The sequence below is a fragment of the Lygodium microphyllum genome, chromosome 25, assembly GCF_053477565.2.
Source record: "Lygodium microphyllum isolate KBCC chromosome 25, Lygodium_microphyllum_v1.1.10, whole genome shotgun sequence".
NCBI lineage: Eukaryota > Viridiplantae > Streptophyta > Polypodiopsida > Schizaeales > Lygodiaceae > Lygodium > Lygodium microphyllum.
In genome coordinates, this window is record NC_141159.1 from 47,141,757 (window position 1) to 47,162,398 (window position 20,642).

Consider the following 20,642-nt stretch of genomic DNA (forward strand, 5'->3'; position numbering starts at 1 on the left):
GTACAAGTAGGAGCACACCGAGAGAAATGGGCGATTGAGTGCAAACGTGGGTGATAGCCTACAAAATGAGAAAATGAAGGTGTTGACAATGTGGCTAATGCAGCAGCTGATGGATGAGCCTCTACAAGGTGGACAATTGCAGCAGCAGATGGGCAACAGCCTCTAGATATTGAAATCCCACAAAATGCAAATGGGAAAGCTACCAACAAGTTTCTGACTGGGTGGCAATTCCAGGGACTCCAAGGTACGCAGGAGCAGCTCTAGTAGGAGAATATTCACCAAGAGCCAAAGAGAAGGAGAGGTGTCCAAGAAAGTGTGACAATGAGAGACAATGGGACGGCCACAATATGCCCTTTTATAAGGGATTCTTGACATTTGTCCTACTGTGCACAAATAAAGCCTTTTAACCTAGATAAAGCTTTTTGGGTCTTTAAGGAGCAAAATTAGGCATTAATGCATACCAAGTAAATGTTAAGGCAAGCCTTGATTTTGGTGGCTCCACAATTTGTCCAGCCAAGCCTAGCATCAGTCAACCCCAACATTTTGGAGGTGTCCAACTATTTTTTGTGTGTACCATAGTGTAGTTGCTGCAATCAGCCAGTTTTTACTGGTTTTACTGGACTGGAACTGCATTTATACTCAGATCAGTACGGCATTTCCTCCCATTTCAGTCTATTGCCAGACACTTCCATCACACACTCCAGTCACTCTTGTCACCGTTTTTTCGTCTCCCTTCATTCATCATCATTCCTCTTCATCCTGCTGTCCTGTCCAATGCCCTTACTGCCTTGTCCTTCAAATACACGTGCAGGGGCTTGGTCTATTGTATATTCTGGTTTTGTTCTCTTCTTTCTCTGCCCTCTCTCTCTTTCATTTGAATTCTGCTTCTCCAAGTGCACTCACACCATACCTAGTTGCCTAGGCCCTCTTTCAGTTTCTGCAGCATATTCTGGTTTTGTTCTCTTCTTTCTCTGCCCTCTTTCTCTCTTTCATTTGCACTCTGCAGCATATTCTGGTTTTATTCTCTTCTTTCTTTGCCCTCTTTCTCTCTTTCATTTGCATTCTGCTTCTGCATGTGCATTCACACCATACCTAGTTGCCTAGGCCAACTTTCCAATGAGCACCTACGCACCAGTCTATGACCCACTTGAATCATCCTACTCACTCAATCTCCCCAAAACCCAAACGCTGTCTCATTGAAATCTCATATGTAGTAAAATGGCATATTCATACACATTTAAAAAGGGGCAATCATACTTTTGGGACTCCAACAATTTTTCTTTATATTGCACACTTTGAGAAAGTGATCAGGTTTCCGGCTTGTGAGAATGGCAGGGAGCCTGGAGGATGCATCCTTGTTTGATAAGAATATTATAATGACTAGTTTTAACAACATATCTTTTGATTCTATTAGACAAAAGTTAGGCCATGCATGATTCAGACCTAAGGCGTGAAGTTCCTGTTAGACAGATCATAGCCTGCACAGTCAGTCGGACTGTGCAGTCGGACTGCCACGTGGCAGTCCGACTGTCAGCAGCCCAGTCGGCTGCATTTAATGCAGCCGACTTATTCAGGCTGCGCCCTATTTTCTGGCGCCCCATTTCAGGCAGTTTTTCGACTATTTATAGTCGATGTTTCCAGCAGTCTGGTCACTATTCTCTGTCACAGATTACAGACCGGTGCCGTGCAGATCTCTGTCTCTGTTCGCAGATTTCAGACAGCAGACAGTGCAGACTGCAGCAGACTTCGAGGTGGACAGCAGGTCGCATCGTCGAGGTGGAGACACGCAGTCCAGCGCACTGCGCCCGTGTATATCTTTGTATTCAGCATTCTTTATACAGCAGATCTTCAGTGTACACTGTCTCTTTCTCTCCCTTTTCTCTCTGCGTTCTCTCACTCTCAGTCCTACGCTTCCGCACCGCTGCACTCTGACATGGTATCAGAGCAGTGTTTGAGGGCTGACTGAGCGCAGAATCAACCTGAAGAGGAGTTTCCATCGCGACACAAATTTGCGTTTTTTGCGTTTAAGGGCAGACAGGAGGGCTGCGCCTTGGAACAAGGCTGAAACGAGTGTGGGCGCACAGGAAAGGAGTACAGGTGGTGGATTTGCTGCTGTTTACTGCTGTTTGTCGCGGAGAAAGTTTGAGTTTTCAACCTAAAAGTGCAGGTTTTGCTTTTTCATCGCCTCCGGCGGGTGAAGAAGCTTCGGGACGCTGAAGAGCCTTAGCAGGCTGAGTCTACTCAGTCAGAGGGGGCTGCTTTTGCGTTTGAGAAGGCATTGCAGGTGAATATGTCTACAGAGATGGACTTGGAGTTCCAGGCGATTATGGACCGGAAGGTGCCTGTCCTACCGGCTCTTCCTACAGATCAGAAGCTCGACGGCGACAACTACCGCATCTGGCGCGTTATGATGTTGGCCATTCTGGAGTCCTATGATTTGGCGGAGTTGGTACAGGAAGATATTGACCGGCCCTCGGTAAGAGATGAGTCCAAACTCTCTTCCGATGCTCGTGCGGAGTTGGCCAGGGCCCAGTCTCATTGGGACAAACTGAATGCCAGGATTCGATCCTTTCTCTTTCTATCATGCACTACAGCCGTGATCGCTCACATCGAGCACTTGACGGTGGCTCGTGAGATATGGCTGGAGCTTGATCAAATGTACAATCGGATGACCCTGATGAAGAGGGTTTCTTTGGAGGTTCAGATGCGGACCTTGTCCGTCAATAAGTCTTCTTCGCTAAGGGAACACATTAACAAGCTCAGGCAGCTACAGATGCAGGTTCAGAATGCGGGGAAGCCGATCTCCTCCGAAGACATGGCGATTACACTCTTGTCCCAGTTGCCGCCACGATTCGGTACATTTTACTCTGCCCTTATTGCTTCAGGGCGAGAGTCTACTCTTCGGTGGGAAGAGTTGGTTCCTATGGTCTTGGACCAAGAGGAACAGCTAAAGGGACAGAATGCTTCTAAGACGGAGGCATTGACAGGTCAAGCCTCTCAGAAGAAGGGGAAGGACCAAAAGAAGAAGAAGGGGGATAACAAGTCCAAGAAGGACAAGGAGAAGGACAAGGACAAAGACTCCACATGCCATATTTGTGGAAAGACTGGCCATTGGAAGAAGGATTGCCCTGATAAAGACTCGAAGGACACCAAGAAGAAGGACACCAAGGATTCTGGAGCGGTGGCTGCACCCTCATCAGCTGCATTTCTACATTTAGTTGTCATTGAGGACGCTTCACCGAATGCTTCTGATGCTGCGATGGCGGCTTCCCAATCTCGAGAGTGGATTATTGATAGTGGTGCCTCACGGCACATGACTCCTTCATCAGATGGTGTTGCCCAGCTGCGCCCGTCGCGTGGGCAGGTTCTCATTGGAGACAGCTCTTCAGTTTCTATTGCAGGTCGAGGTAAGATGCAGCTTATTCCGGATGGACGAGGTGGCACCCATACTTCAGAGGTTTTGCATGTACCAGGATTGGGGTACCATCTCCTTTCAGTCCATAAGATTTGTTCCCTTGGTCTTCTGGTGGAGTTTGACAGTTCTACAGTGCGAGTCCTTGATCGTGAATCGAGGAAGGTTCTATCATCTGGATATGAGGAGAACGGCATTTACAAACTGAAGTCTTCCACTGCCCTCTCTACTCTTCTTCTTACCTCACAGTCACAGTCTGAATTATGGCATGCTAGGTATGGTCACCTGAACTATGACTATCTTCGGAAGGCGTCACGGGGACAGCTTGTTTGAGGGTTGCCGGATATAGTGGTGAGCCAGCAGCCATGTGTCTCCTGCATAAGGGGGAAGCAGCATAGGGATGCTATTCCCCACACCGCTTCGCGGCGGTCTACTTCACCGATGGAGTTAGTATCTACGGATCTATGTGGCCCTATGAGGAATGAGTCCCTGCGTGGAAGCTTGTACTTCATGCTGATCGTGGATGACTATAGCAGGATGACATGGGCCTACTTTTTGGCACTAAAATCAGAAGCTTTCTCGCACTTCAAGGATTGGCTTCTCTTTGAGGAGAACCGATCAGGCCGGAAGTTGAAGACCTTGCGATCCGACAAGGGAGGTGAATTTGTCTCTAATGAATTTGCTCGGTTTTGTGCAGATAGAGGAATTCACCAGGAGTTTGCCAATACGAATACTCCACAAGAAAATGGTATTCTCGAACGGAAGAACCGTAGTGTGATCGAGATGGCGCGCACCATGATGGAGCACCGACAGACCCCCCAGGTTCTGTGGGCCGAGGCTGTGGCTACTGCAGTCCACATTCTTAACCGATCTCCTACTTCGGCCGTGGAAGGGATGACTCCATTTGAGGCGTATTTTGGAACGAAGCCAGATGTTTCTTACTTTCGGGTCTTTGGGTGTGATGCCTATGTTCACATTTCCAAAGCTCACCGTGACAAATTCGAAGCGGCTTCCCGCAAACAGGTATTTGTTGGCTACAGCTCCCAGTCCCAAGGCTACCGACTCTATGATCCCGTCAAGCGGGATGTATATACTAGCCGTGATGTGCGGTTTGTGGAGGTTCCGGCTTCTTCAACGGGTGAGGAGCATCCCGTTCTTGGAGATCCAGGGGAGAGTTTGGCTCCTTCTACAGTTCCACTGGAGCCTGTGCCGTTTGATTATGATTCTATTTCTGACACAGAGTCTACTGTTCCACCGGATCCTTCTGAGGAGTTACCACTGGTGGACATTCCAGAGTCTTCTACTGATGGAGAACGACGAGGGGAGGTTCGGCCTCCTCCTCGCTGGGCCCGTGACACACTCCGTGATTCAGGGATTGAGGGGGTTCCTGAGGAGTGGGGACCGCAGGATGGTCCGCGGCGGTCACGGAGGCACCAGGCGCATTCTTCGGAGCTTGTGTGCTCCAATTATTGTTTGATGTCCCGAGTTATGCAGGATCGAGAGCCCACCTCCGTGAAGGAGGCTTTACAGTCCGCCCCATGGAAGAAAGCTATGGAAGCTGAGTTGGAGGCTATTGAGAGGAATGGCACTTGGTCACTTATGCCACGCCCCCCGAAGAAGAAGGTGATTGGAGTCAAGTGGGTCTTTAAGACCAAATATCTCAGTGATGGTACTTTGGATAAGCACAAGGCTCGCCTTGTTGCTAAGGGTTTTGCCCAGCGCCCAGGGATTGACTGTCATGACACCTTTGCCCCTACAGCTCGTATGGCAACCATTAGAGCTGTTCTTGCTTTGGCTGGCCATAGGAGATGGCCTGTTTATCAGCTGGATGTGAAGTCGGCCTTCCTGAATGGTGATTTGAAGGAGGAGATCTACGTTGAGCAGCCTCCTGGCTTTGGTTCTTCAGATGGGAAAGTCTACAGGTTGAAGAAGGCCCTGTATGGTCTCAAGCAGGCCCCGCGAGCTTGGAACGAGAAGATTGATTCGTTCCTCCAATCTCAGTTGGGATATCGGCGGTCCAAGGCCGATCCGCAGCTGTATGTTCACACTTCCGAGGATGGTTGTGTGCTGTTTGTATTATATGTTGATGATTTGATTGTCACAGGTGATGATGCACAGCAGGTCCAGGAGACAAAGTCAGCTTTACATCGGACGTTCGAGATGACGGATTTGGGGCTACTCCATTTCTTTTTAGGACATGAGATTTTTCAGTCTCAGAGGGGGATCTTTCTCTCTCAACAGAGATATGTACAGGAACTCTTGGTGTCTTTTGAGATGGAAGATTGTCGGGCCCTCTCTACTCCTATGGATCCGAACTGGAAGGCCACTTCCCATTCAGCTTCTCCTTTGGCGGATGCTTCCCGCTATCGACAGTTGATAGGGTCTTTGATTTGGCTTCTCAACACCAGGGTTGATCTATGTTTTGCTGTTGGGCTCTTGGCAGGGTTCATGAGTGAACCTAAGACGGTGCATTGGCAGGCTACTCAGAGGATACTTCGGTATCTGAGGGGGACGTCTGATTTAGGGATTCATTACCCCGCAGGGACAGATGGGTCAGATCTTGTACTTGCAGGTTGGAGCCACTCGGATTGGGCCGGTGACGTGGACCACAGGCGGTCTACAACAGGTTACTGCTTTACTTTGGGTGCAGGAGTTATTTCATGGAGTAGCAAGAAGCAGCCCACGGTAGCCCTTTCGTCTACTAAGGCGGAGTATCGGGCCGCGTCTTCCACCACATGCGAGGTTGTGTGGCTTCGGAGACTGTTGGAGGAGCTTGGGTGCCCCCAGACTCGTCCTACATTGCTGCGATGTGACAATGAGAGTTGCATTGCCTTGGCGAGGAATCCTGTTTTTCATGCCCGGACGAAGCACATTGAGATCCAGTACCACTTCATCCAAGAAAAGCTTTTGGATGAGACCATCACTGTGGAGTATTGCAAGACGGAGGATAATCTTGCGGATTTGTTTACGAAGGCGCTTTCTCAGGCTCTACTTCGGCAACATTCCAGATCCCTCAGGCTTCTGCCCTGTCCAGGCTCTGAGAGGGGGTGTTAGACAGATCATAGCCTGCACAGTCAGTCGGACTGTGCAGTCGGACTGCCATGTGGCAGTCCGACTGTCAGCAGCCCAGTCGGCTGCATTTAATGCAGCCGACTTATTCAGGCTGCGCCCTATTTTCTGGCGCCCCATTTCAGGCAGTTTTTCGACTATTTATAGTCGATGTTTCCAGCAGTCTGGTCACTATTCTCTGTCACAGATTACAGACCGGTGCCGTGCAGATCTCTGTCTCTGTTCGCAGATTTCAGACAGCAGACAGTGCAGACTGCAGCAGACTTCGAGGTGGACAGCAGGTCGCATCGTCGAGGTGGAGACACGCAGTCCAGCGCACTGCGCCCGTGTATATCTTTGTATTCAGCATTCTTTATACAGCAGATCTTCAGTGTACACTGTCTCTTTCTCTCCCTTTTCTCTCTGCGTTCTCTCACTCTCAGTCCTACGCTTCCGCACCGCTGCACTCTGACAGTTCCATAGTAGTTTGCAATGTGCACTTGCCATTTAAGGGGCCTAACATGCACTGGTTTCATGTATTTTACTTGTGCTATGTGTGGGCCTAGGTCTTGGAAGGCCACTGGTTGAGTTCCCTAGGTTCCATGTTTCAATACACAAAGTGATCATACCAAAAGCAATAGAAATTCCACAAATGAGTTCTGTGATACCCCATTTCTCCAACTCTAGTAGTAAAGTCTTCCTATTTGTGAGGTTTTTTTTTCACCAGCTGGCATCTAGGCTCTAGACCTGGACCAACTAGCCATTCTGAATTACCTCAATAGCCTGGCCTGCTTTAATCATTGGGGCAGTATTAGTCACTGTTTTCCTTCAGTACTGTTCCACGCTCCTCAGCTTCTATTACGCCTTCAAAACAATATTCTTTTCTAGTTTCTTTTCCATCACTTACTTCTCTAGTTCCCTTTTCAGAGAAAAATGTATCTATTTTTGAAGGATGACCAAGGTTGGATAGTTTTCATTTTCCATGACATTTTAATTCTCTTCTTTTTCCTTTTCATCACTTACTTCTCTGCTTCCCTCTTCAGAGAAAAATGTAGTTTTAGTTTGAAAAAGATGACTAGAATTGGGTAATTTCCCTTAACTTCCATGCATTTTTGGGTAGGTATGCTAACATCAATCGCCTATTATTTCAAGCTAACCTGAAATACACCACTTATTGTGTTCTCCAATTATAAAGACCCTTTATGACTGTTGAAGAGCAACTTGTCACCACCAAAAGTTTCACCAATGAGATTTAGGCCTAGGCACATTTTAGCATATTTCTCTTCAATCTGTGGCCTGAAGTTGTTTGTAATTGCTACTCATCCAGCTACTACAGCTATGGTTGGTGCTCAAAATGATGGTGGTTGTCTATGATTGCCTCCCTGTCATCAGACCTACAGGGTAGCTATTATCCATGTGTGAGGAGAACGTGAGAAAGAAAAACTATTGCATCACTAGTGACACAGTACATAAGCCAAATGATATACCCAAAGTAGCACTTATATAAAAGGGTACAGTGGCAAGATCCAAAGCCCACACCGTATTTGCAAAACCTTGAAAGCACAATCCTAGTCATAGTGGATCCTCTTGTGGCTTAGAAAAAACTCCATGAGTTATGTTAGTTGAATGCCCTTTCATTGAAGCCTCACCAAGTTTCATTAGTAGCCATGCTAACAGCACCACAAACTTTATTCTCAATCTCAGCTTGAAATGCTCTCAGAATGGAGCAAAGACATGTAAAATAGTATTGGGTTCATGTGTGATATGGTAAATGGAAGAACATTTTAGACAAAACCACTTGTTTTGGTAGCACGCATACTAAAACAATTTTGTGCCCACTCTTCAAAATAGTAAATACCTTAGGGAACTACATGAAACTATATCTTTTGTACCTCGACCCTTATATTTGAAAAACTTACAGGCTTTGTTTTGAAAAATTGTATGTGTTTTTCTGAGTGTGCTGATTATAATTCTTATAGAGAGATTATAATACTTGGAGGCTCCCAAAAACTACTCTCAATTTGTATAATGACTGATGATTGATGATTGATGATTGATGAAGTCATATCAGAACACACCTTGGCTGTAACATTTGGGTTGCCATCTCTATCTCCGCCCATCCAAGACCCAAACTTGATTGGAGTACAAGTCAAGGGAAGAGTCTTTCCAGTGTGCTGTGTAGAAACATGTAGCAGCTTACCTTTTGTGATACAACTAAAACTGTTGACTGAACATAATAAATAGATGTACCCTTACTTTCTTCAGTGCAGTGCTAACTCGTCGAAGGTACTGTGGCACGGCTTTCCACAATGATTGTTCAACAATATGTAGACCTGAACCACTTGTTACAGTCAGCTTATTGGATGAGCAGAGATAGCGATCAAGGTTAGATCGATCATCTTTTCTTTACAGCAACAAACCTCCTCTAGCTTCATCTACAGGTGTTGGTTGCCTCCGTCTCAATTCATCGGTGTGCCACAGTGAAATTATTTCTCTAACCTGCATTTGAATCCTCAATTACAAGCCAAAGATGACAAAACGTAGGAAAGAAGAAAACAAAGAGAGCCAATAAGGGAACATGTTAAGTTCACCAGATCCTCAATCAGCAGTTCCCTGTCTTCATGAGTTAAATCAGCCCGATCATTATACTCCAGCAAATGCTGATATAAAGAATAAAGCAGTGACTTTGCATAGTGAAAGGAGATACAACCAACTAATCAAAGTTAACCATTTATGCATAGGTTCAGGACCAGATCCAGTCCAATCTGAATTCCATTCTCTTGAAAGGATGCTTTTTTGGGAAAAGATGCAAAAGACCAAACAATACCGCAATCCGCAAATGTTTGTACTGCAAGGTTCGCCTATTGATCTGAGTAGGATGTGCTGTGAGAACTATCTCTACTTCCTGTCAGGACCAGTTTACATTAACAAATTATAATATTGAACAGTTCATTGTTATTTTTGTTTTAAAATCAAAAGTCCATCATGATTTCTCATGTATCAGAAGTACTACACAAGTCACCTGGCTGCAGACAGCCTTGTAAACATCGTCAGCACTACATCCACTTTGGATAAGCTTCCCAAATACATCATCACAAGATTTTGAAACATGGGAGTTTGTCCTTGTTCTTCGCACGCTGAGATATTAGAACAATGGGCATTCAGATTGCTTGTCGAGAGAACACCTTTCTAAGCACATCCGTTAAACATTCAATGTTTCATAAACAGAAGGCTATTTAATTACAGCTGCAAGCTTAAGGCAGATGAATCTGGTGCATTTGTACCGGTGATGAGTTTCAGCAATTCCCATCAAGTTTAGGTAATGACTGAAAGCCCTAGCCAAAGGCCCAGCTTCTTCTAGTGTCATGTTGGAAATCTCTTTTTCAAGTTGCTTGGAAAGCCATTCTGCCGCATTTTCAATACCAGCCATACGCATGTTGCAAGCACTCTGCCCAAATGACAAAAATATTTGAGAAAACCTAGCATCAATAGGATTACTGGTCAGTGGTGGTGTTCGTAGATCAGATCAATAGCCAGCATCAAGACCAGTGAAGGATAAGATAAAAGAGTACGGGCACCATTACCTGCGCTAACAGACGCACTCGATCAACTTTTTCTGTGAAATCGTGCCCAACCTCACGCTGCAGGCAGTCATTCAGGAGATTTCCAAGCAGGTGACAGTCATCATCAAATGCCTGGAACGAGATCTCCTCAGCAATGTCATCTGTCGTGTCTGTCATGGTGATGAAACAGATTAACGGAAGGATCTCTGCAACAACGGAAAATGAGGAGAAGCGTGTTATTGGATTTCCATTCGTCGCTTATTTGTAAATAATACTTTCGTGTAATCGAAAAGAAAATTGTATAATAAGCACTTCCTTCACTTGCTAATATGTAGAGGATAATGCAAGCGAAAGAAAACAGAACCTTCTGAAGGCTACAAAGCCACTTATCGAATGCAGTTTATTTGCTATTACGAGAGCAAACTGTCAAGCTTCTGAGAGCAATAATAAACTTTCGAAGGCTATGGTGACCTGACTAATCATCTTCAGAGCTCCATACGTAGAGAGCTTGTAAGCTGAAAAGGAATACCAGACGGTTATGGAGTAGAAGAAGCTGGCCTTTAACTTACAAGCGGAGAGGACTAGAATTCCAGGCGTCTGCTTCCGCGAGCTTAAAGATGCCTGTCCACTTGCGCCGTTATTTCTAATGGAGACAGACAACCAGATGGTCCGCAAGAAACGGGAGATGAGATGAAACGACGATGTTTGCCTGTTTTGAGCAAACTGGAGATGAAAGGATACGACAATGTTTGTAAGACAACCTCCTTTAAAGTGGCATCGACAGGCCTCACGAGAAAGAAGCGGTCCACAAAAGGAGGCAAGCGACAGCAGCAACCTTTGAGACGCCTGTCCTGTACACTTTGAAGATCGGAGGCGGAGAGGATGACCAAAGTAGCAGAAGCTCCGCGACAAGTGCAGAGGTGATTCGGGAATCGGTATGCATATTTTGAAACGAAGAGGGCCACTGAACACTGTGGGACACTTGGCTTCGGAATATTCTCCGGCATCCCGTAAGCGTGCATTCCTACCAGAAAACGACATAGCATTAGCCCCGCGCCCAATCCCCCCCTTCCCCCCCCCCCGCCCCCCAAAAAAAAATGCTTACACTTTTGCAATATTTAAATATCATACAAAATACTGCATTTCAAATTTTGAATATTTACATGCTCTTGAGCAATGAGCCAACCATATTGATGAAAACCTAACCAAACTTGAATGCTACAAGAACTCCCAAAATTAATAATCAACTCATCTCCGTCATATGCCTTTTCTAGGTCCATGCTGACCATTGTGAAATCAACCTGCAATGACCATGGATGATCTATGGAAAATATAAGGTTAATTACCATATCACAAATATGCCGACCAAAGATAAATCCATACTGCCTAGGATGGACAATCCTAGCAAGAAGATGCTTAACTCTAAGTGTCAAACACATTGCAAGAACTTTGTATGAGAAGTTTAACACTATTAAAGGATGCCAACTAGAAACTTTGATGCAGACATGCAAATGCATATCAACCAACTTAGTGGAACACACTTCCCATAACTTCTAGAAGACCTCCACCAGAAGTCAATCAGGAACTAGAGACTTCCCAACTTTCATTTCGAAGACTACGTTTATAATCTCCTCAGTAGTGAAGGGTCTACTTAGTAGTAGGGCTTCATTGCTAGGTATAGAGGCCACCACATTTCCTAGGAATATATGCCAACCACACCAATCATAATGCTATATTTCATGGGGCTCAAAGCCTACATTTTTAGTCAGATGACTTCAAAGATCAAGACAATAGATTGCTCATCATGCATCAATTCCCCTGAAGGGCCCTCAATGGTTTCTATTTTGTATTTAGTCTTCAAAGTGTTGAAGAAGAGGTCCAAGGGGCCATTGCCCAAGAGCTCCCATTGCCTTTTAAGTTGCACCTTCATGGCCTGAATACTAGCCAATTCTTGGACCCTTGAAGAATCTTCAACATTGTCCAATAAGCACTACATTGCTAGATCATTAGGTGAATTCACCAAACTATCAATAACCCTTATTCTATTATCATATAAAGGATAATGAATAAAGTGATATTGAGGAGCAACCACCACCTACAGTGTATAGATGTGCATGCATAAAGTAATATAGGTGACTAAGCATAGACGGCCTTTAACCCCTAGCACGCTCCTATTAGGGATAAAGGCCCTAGTCACCCATGTATTAGTTACACTCACAGTACCCACACCATGTATTAGTTACCTATACACTTGTACATTGCAAGTGACTAGCACACATCATTATCACTTTATTCTTTATTCTTTTAGTGGCATTTGAATAAAGGAAAGGTTGGTCACACATTGTGACTATTGGAGTTTCCACATCTTCTCTCTCTCTCTCTCTCTCTCTCTCTCTCTCTCTCTCTCTCTCTCTCTCTCTTGCTCCTTTCACCATAGCTTTTGCTTCCACTCCGTGCTTCCACTTCAAGGCTCACTCTCTTCATTTGGTATCAAAGCCATTGCATTGGCATTGAGGAGCTTTTCCCCTTCAGTTTACTTTAGCCCATAGCTTGAAGGTCAATTGACCATATTTTGGCAATAGATATAGTTCCACATGTATCTCTTTCGCATCATCGCCTTAGACACATGTCCTTGAAAGGAATGAAAATGTTTTCTCATTTATAGCATCTTTTGCCCCTTGATTGTAAGTGCTTTAAGTCTTGTAATCATTGTTTATATGGCAGTTAGATATGTAATACGCATAAAAAGTCTAGTATGAAATGCATAGGTGAGCCTTTGGCTCTTGTTCATTCAGATGTATGTGGTCCCATAACTTGCAAGTCATTAGGTGGCATGAAGTATTTCGTTACTTTCATTGATGACTATACGCATAAAGTTTGAGCATATCTTATTAAGTAAAATCGAAAGTATTGGCTACATTTTGGTATTTGCTTGCCTTGGTTAAGAACCAGTCTGGCAATAGGTTAAAATGTCTTAGATTAGATAATGGGGGTGAGTATGTCTCTAAAGCCTTTGAACAATTTTGTGATGAAATGGGCATTAAGCGTCAGTTGACTACCCTGTACACCCACCCTAGAATGGTATGATTGAGTGTATATATAGGACAATTCAGGAATGAGTCCGCAGTATGCTTAGCCAGATAGGCTTACGACAACATTTTTGGGTTGAGGCAATTACTACTACCATACACTTGATAAATCAGTCCCCATATAGTGCTCTTAACTATCAGGTTGTAGTGGAGGTATAGTCTAGAAAACCTCCCTCATAGACTCATTTGTGTATCTTTGGTGGTAAGACTTTCTGCCATGTTTCCAAGGACAAGTGCAATAAGTTGGATCCTAAGTTTAGGAACTGTATCTTTCTTGGTTATGGAGATGCATGTGAGATGGGTTATCACCTATAGTATCCATAGGCTCAAAGGGTTGTCCATAGCCAAGTACACATGGCGATATTTCAAGAGGAGTCTATTGCTACTATATAGCCAACTAGATAACTTGCTCCAATGGCCTAGGTCCCTGATGCTCCATAGGATGTACAAGTCCCACATCCTATTTTGAGATGATCTACTAGAGATCGACAATAACATGCATGGTTTGAGTCCTTTATGGATTATGTTATGGTGACAAATGTTGGTGAACCTCTTACTTATGATGAGGCCATGCGCAAAGGTGATAGTTCCTCTTAGGAGAGGGCCATGTAGTCAAAGTATAACTCATTGTAAAAAAATAATATATGGAATTTGGTTCATTTGCCTAGTGGAAAGCATGCTTTGCCATGCAAGTGGGTATACAAGTTGAAAAGTATCCCTGAACACTCCAAGCTGCATACAAGGCCAGATTGATTGCTAAGGGTTTCAAGCAGAGTATCAGATGGATGCCAAGACAACTTGTTTTCATGGTGACTTGCATGATGAGATTTACATAGAGTAGCCTAAGGACTTTACAAAACCTGGCACAAAACACCTAGTATGTAGATTGAAAAAGAGCCCTATATGGGCTTAAGCATGCACCTAGGGAATGGTACCACAAGCTTGATACTTTTATGCATTCATAAGGATATTCTCATAGTGATATGGTTTCATGTTTATACAAGAAGAAGACTTGTGATGGTAGCCTTATAATTTTGATACTCTACGAGAATGATATGTTGATTGCTGGGAGTGCTCATGATGAGTTAGATGCCTTGAAAGGTCAACTCAAGAAGAGCTTTGAGATAAAGGACATGGAACAAGCCTCACAATTCTCGGGACATGCATTATGTGCAATCGCTCTAAGGGCCTTCTTTATTTGTTATAGAAGAAGTACATCTAGAAGGTCGTTAGAGAAGTTTCATCTACAAGATGTTAAGCCTATTGGTTGTACTTTACCTTCTCATGTGAAGGTTAGTCATGCCAATTGTCTGTAGTCTGATAACGAGTAGAAGGCCAAGATGGCCAAGATCCCTTATGCATCTGCAATAGGCAGTTTGATGTATGCCATGATAGCCACTCGCCTTGACATAGCTTTTGTAGAGAAAGTTGTCGTACACTATATGGCTGAGGTACCTGAAGGTCACAACAGCTTTTGTAGAGAATGTTGTCGTATCATGAGGTACCTGAAGGGCACAACAGCTATGTGCATTTGTTATAGTGGCTAGGATATAGGAGTTGTGGGGTACACTAATTCTGATTATGCAGGATATGTAGGCACTAGGAAGTTCACCTTTGCCTATGTCTTCATCTTTGTTGGAGGTGTTGTTTCTTGAATGTCTAGGGTGCAAAAATGCACAGCCCTATCTACTACAGAGGCAGAGTATATTACAACCATTAATGTTTGCAAGGAGGCTCTTTGGTTAGGTCGCTTGGTAGCATATCTTAGCATTACTGATGCGGTCCTTATACTACATTTGAACTTTTTGAGTGCTATTCAGTTAATCAAGAATCTGGTCTTCCATGCGAAGGTGAAGCACATTGAGATGAATTACCACTTTATTAGAGAGGTTGTTGAGGATAAGTCCATTGAGCTTGTCAAGATCTTAGTTGACCAAAATCTTACAGATCTGTTCACTAAAAATCTCTCAGTTGAGCATTTTGCCTTGCTTAAGAAGTTGATGGGCATTGGATGAGATGATGTCTTTCCTCATCTTGTTGTACTTATGTACATTTGTACTTTGTCACCCTTTTCTTATTTTCTCCTCACTAGAGACACATTCGCCTTTAAGTTATGGGAGATTATTGGGGATAAAGGCACCTATGCTTAACTGCCCGTATATTAGTTTCATTGATAGTACCCTCACTGCATTGTCAAAGGGGTTTTAGTCAAAAGATCGTATCCACCGGGGATCAGAGAGAGAATAAAGTACAGAATATGAGATAGAGTAGAAGAAAAAGAAAAGACAAGAGGTACACAATATAAAGATAAATCTCAATGAATCAAAGCACTATGTATTGATAGAATCCGAGGAGATAAATAAAATCCTTATCTTGGACTACTCAAAAGCAATCTCTAAGCATTAAATCTCCTAGAGCTCCCTAGTAGACCAAAAACATGCACCAAAAACTAGCTTTTTCAATGCTTCTCAAATGGCAAATTTGATGGTTCCATTGGCTCCGAGAAAGGAGGGTAAAACCCCAGGATGCCTGCTTAGAATTCTTTCAGATCACTCCTTCTTCTTCTCCCCATTTGGAATGTTGTTTTTGTTACCCTACTCCACCATGCATATTGCTACAAGACAATGCATTTTTAGTCACTTTCTTCTCTTTTGTACATGCTATCCCACTGATTAGTAGCATCCTCTATCGATAAACTAGCACTTACATCATGCTCATATTCAGCTCGAATGCCCAACAAACCTGTTTCCTCTTTAAATTGTAGCAATGCACTAGTGGCATCACCAAGAAACTGACGCTTCCTCTTAATTATGTTAATGATTTTATCATGAAATTCCTACTTGGCAATGCCAAGCACCTCTCCCAAGGTGAATTCCACCCAATTATTTAAAATCCATTCTTCAAGAATCTTCTTAAGATCCGTGGTTGTCTCAATATCAAACTATCGCTTATATCCCTGTTGCTTGCCCTTCCTTTTTCCCTCTTGTTTGCTATCTTGTTTTTCCTCCTTCCCAATCTCTTCCATAAGATGCTTGGGAGGTGGCTGATTTGCAGCTTTAGGCTCATCCACACTTCTTCTTGTCACTCTCTTAGATGTTCCTGCATTATCTTCATTTCTCTTCTATTTCTCTTCCATAAGTACATCCGTGTTTTGCACCTTTGCTAAATATGCATCTACTGGTGATTCCCATCCAGTTATGTCACGAATGTCTTGCCTTACATGAGACATTCCACTATCATTAACTCTCCTCTTTTCAACTGCATGCAAACCATGTGTCCATATTGTCATTCAAACCCAACCATCACTTGGCCAAGCATTTTATCCAACTGTAGACCAAAAGTAGAAGCACGTATAACCACATAAGCATTTCGAACAACCAAGTCTTACAATAACTATTGCATACATCTCTTTCCAAAATTCAAAGCAAGAGGCAATCCCATTTCTTGTGCATGGATCTTGCTATCTTTCCCAAAGATGAGCTATCGTGCCAAGGCTTCCTAAAAAGTAGCACAATCCTTCCTTTCATGCTGCAAACTATCACATCACATACATCTTTTTCCTAGTTTAGAGGCTATTGCCCGTCCCCTTTTCTCTTGTCATTTTTCATCCAAATTTGTAACCTTCAACTAAAGATCTCACATGCCTTTAATAACCAATTCATTTAACACATCTTCCCTAACTGTGGGAACAGTAGTGCAGTCATAGAAGTGGATGGCTTATTAGATACATCAACTATTTTGCCCATAATAGTGGGCAAGCTAGATACATGCTATCTTTCTCTCCTTCTATGCTTTTTCATCAATGTAGTAGCAACTTTCTTAACATGCCTCCACTCTATTTTAAGCCAGGTCTATGTAGTCTGATTCTCTAACAAATCATTAAGCTTCTCTTGAAGCTCAGGATTTGCTACTTGTAGAAACAATTCAATTTTTTGACTTGCAAGAGCTCATCATTCTATAAGATCTAATTGCTCAAACCAACTTTCAAATTCTCTTAACAACTCTATAGCCACAAGACCCTTATTGGGTTTTAGAACCTACTCCTGAAAAGTCTTGCAGGTAATCAAACTTGTGTCTTCAATGTAGAATTCTTCCCTGAGTGTCTTCTTGAAAGCTACCTAGTTAGCATATTGCATGCATAATTCAGTAACTCAGGCTTTCAATTCATGTACAGTGATTCGTACAAAATGCTGGCTCCATGCAAGTTGAGCCACCCCAAAGAACTCCATCTTTTGAGCATAGATATCCAAATATGCAGATACATTCTTGCCATTAAACAACTTTATCTCACGGTCTACTACTTGTAGAGCATTCGTTACAACAGTTTCAGTTTGAGCAGAAGCCTACATCACCTATTATTATTGTTGTACCTCCATAGGCATGTTCATATTCTAACTGCTGCAAAACATTACTAGAAATTGTGCTTGAAGGTTCTAACTACGCTGACTGCTGCAAAACATTACTAGAAATTGTGCTTGAAGGTTCTCCCATCCTATCTTTCCTTATGGCGACCTTTCACATCAGGTTCACTAATGTCGGAGGGGTTTTAGCCGAAAGGTGGTATCCATTGGGGATCGGAGAGAGAAGGAAGTAGAGAATAGGAGATAGAATAGAAGAAAAAGAATAGACAAGAGGTACACAAGATTAAGATGAATCTCAATGAATCAAAGCACTATGTATTGATAAAACCTGAGAAGATAAACAAAATCCTTATCTAGGACTACTTGGAAGCAATCTCTAAGCATTAGATCTCCTAGAGCTCCTTGGTAGATAAAAAATGTGCACCAAAAACTAGCTTCTTGTCTACTACTTAGACAGAAAATCTGATAGTTCGATTGGCTCTGAAAGGGGGGTAAAACTCTAGGACACCAAAATTATTTCAGATTACTCCTTCTTCTTCTCCCCATTTGAAGTGCTATTTGTGCTTCTTGAAAATTGCGATCGCGCACCGCACAAATTCACAAGTCCTTTTTGCATGAGATCGCCCAAAATTGGTTGAAAAGCCACTTGCTTTTTACATGTCACTCTATTCTAGAAGTTTTCTATACCTTTTTAGGATATTTACAAGAAATAATATCAAAGATATAAAAAATAAGCTAAACTTGTCCAAAAATCTTGTATTTTGGAACTAACCATACTATGGACACTAGCTTTAATGACTAAGATGACATTGACTCTCTGGATTCATAAGAAAGCTAGATGATGATGCACTCCAGGTTTTTTCACATTGTGTCTGCGTAGCGACACAACGACGTATTAGTTACCTGTACCATGTATTAGTTACTTGCACACCTATACACTACAAGTGGCAAGCGCCCATTACTATAATTTGATTATTTAATATTTCAGTGACATTTGAATAAAGAGAAAACCGATTACATATTGTGACTATTGAAGTTCCCACATCTTGTGTCTCTCTCACGCTTACTCCTTCCACCATGGCTTTTGCTTCCGCTCTCCATGCTTCCATTTCATGGCTCACTCCCTTTACCTCTCACTTAAAGGTGAATATACTTGAGTGTGGAGAAAATAAGAAAAAAGTGAGAAAGTGTAGAGTGTATATATATGTACAATATGATGAGGAATAGGCATCTCATTTGACACCCATCATCTTCTTGAGAAAGACATAATGTTCCACTAGAAGAATTTTAGTGAGGAAACCTGTAAGATTCTCATCAATCAAGATATTGATAAGCTCTATTTGCTTATCCTCAACCACCTCCCTAATAAAGTGATAACGGATCTCAATGTGCTTGGCCTTCATATGAAAGAGCAGATTACGTGCCAATTGAATAACACTCACAGAGTTTGAATGCACTATAGAAGTCATAGTCATACCAAGGGTCTACTACAAAATGGCGTAACCATAAGGCCTCTTTGCAAGCCTCAATGGCTGCAATGTACTCAGCCTTGGTAGTAGACAAAGGCCGTGCATTTTTATACCTTGGATATCCAAGAAACAACATCTTTAGCAAAGGTGAAGACATAACCGAATGTGGACTTCCTAGTATCTACATGTTCTGTATAATCAAAATTTTTCTAGCCCACAACTCCAATATTGTGGCCACTATAACAAATGCACATATCTCCAATGTTCTTAAGGTATTGCATGATACCCTTCATGGAATCCCAATGTCACATGCTAGATGTCACCATATAAGGATCCACAACTCCCATTGCAAATGCTATGTCAGGTCTAGTGGCTATCATGCTATACATCAAGCTTCCCAAAGTAGATGCATGTGGGATCTTGGCCATGTCGGCCTTCTTAGCATCTAATTAGGGACAATTTGCCTAATAGACCTTTACATGGAAAGGTAATGGATAGCAAATAGGCTTACCTCTTTGCGCGTGGAACCCTCAAGGACTTTATGAATGTAGTCTTTCTGTGATAAGTAGAGGAGTTTGTTAGAGCGATTGTGCATAATGCCCATTTCAAATATGTGAGAGGCATGCCCTATGTCTTTCATCTCAAAACTCTTCTTTAGTTGAGTTTTCAAAGCATCCAGCTCATCACAAGTACTTTGAGCAATTAGTATGTCATCAACATATAGCATCAAAATGATAAAGCTACCATCATGAGCCTTCTTTGTGTAAAGACACAAATCCATATCATTATGGAGAAACCCAATGAATGCATATAAGGCATTAAACTTATGATACCATTCCCTAGGTATCTACTTAAGTCCATAAAGACTCTCCCTCAGCTTACACACTAGATTTTTCCTACTATTTTCCTCAAATCTTTCATATCCATCTAGTACAAGTCCATATCCATCTACGCAACCAAGGCCTACCAAACATAGTGTAGTCATCTTGACCACACGAGAGAATATCTCATCAAAGTTAACTCCTTTCTCTTGCTTAAAACCCTTAGCAACTAATCTACACATATATGTTGGCTTAGGGCGATCATGGGTACTCTTAAACTTATATATCCACTTCATGGCAATGCATGTTTTCCATTGGGCAAACAAACCAAATCCCATGTATGGTTTTCCCATAGTGAATCATACTCAGATTGCATGGCCCTCTTCCAAGAGCAACTATCATCTTTAGTAAAGGGCTCACCAGCATATATCACCGTGACAGGATACATGAAAGGTAGAGTCCGAGTGGAAATACCCGAGTAGAAGCAAGATCAAAGCAAGAGCTATGGTAGATGGAGCAAGAGAGTAGAAGAGAGAGAAAAACTATATGCGGAAACTCCAACAATCATAATGTGTGACTAGCCTTCCCTAATGCAATAACCATTGAAAGAATAAAGAATAAAGTGATAGTGCTGGGCACCCACCTATAGTGTATAGGTGTATGGTCATAGTGTGTGAAGTAGATGTAGGGTAGTGTACTAGCACAAGCACATTTACACCCAGCAACCTCCCACTTATAGGTGAATGTGTCTTTAGTGAGGAGGGAATAAGAAAAAGTGACAAAGTACAAATATACACAAAGTACAATAGGATGAGAAATAGACATCATCTCAGACTACACCCATCATCTTCTTAAGGAAGGCAAAACATTTTGCTAAGA

At 42.8% G+C, this 20,642-nt stretch overlaps 1 protein-coding gene across 3 annotated transcripts in view; it reads right to left on the reverse strand.

Annotated features, from left to right (window-relative positions):
* The window catches only part of PPC4 (phosphoenolpyruvate carboxylase 4), a 41,304-nt gene extending 30,343 nt beyond the window's left edge, over positions 1 to 10,961 (reverse strand). Inside the window, exons 1-10 of one of the 3 annotated variants that reach the window (XM_087666198.1) lie at positions 10,785 to 10,961; positions 10,593 to 10,666; positions 10,045 to 10,229; positions 9,745 to 9,908; positions 9,483 to 9,597; positions 9,288 to 9,365; positions 9,052 to 9,120; positions 8,881 to 8,959; positions 8,717 to 8,793; positions 8,539 to 8,634 (exon numbers count right to left, since the gene is read on the reverse strand). In XM_087666198.1, the coding sequence (XP_087522324.1) occupies positions 8,539 to 8,634; positions 8,717 to 8,793; positions 8,881 to 8,959; positions 9,052 to 9,120; positions 9,288 to 9,365; positions 9,483 to 9,597; positions 9,745 to 9,908; positions 10,045 to 10,200 (834 nt within the window). In that variant the 5' untranslated portion in view covers positions 10,201 to 10,229; positions 10,593 to 10,666; positions 10,785 to 10,961. Of the gene's footprint in view, positions 1 to 8,538; positions 8,635 to 8,716; positions 8,794 to 8,880; positions 8,960 to 9,051; positions 9,121 to 9,287; positions 9,366 to 9,482; positions 9,598 to 9,744; positions 9,909 to 10,044; positions 10,230 to 10,387; positions 10,539 to 10,592 lie in introns of those variants that run through there. The other 2 variants (XM_087666199.1, XM_087666197.1) reach the window with 2 other exon arrangements.
* Positions 10,962 to 20,642: the final 9,681 nt, after the last annotated feature.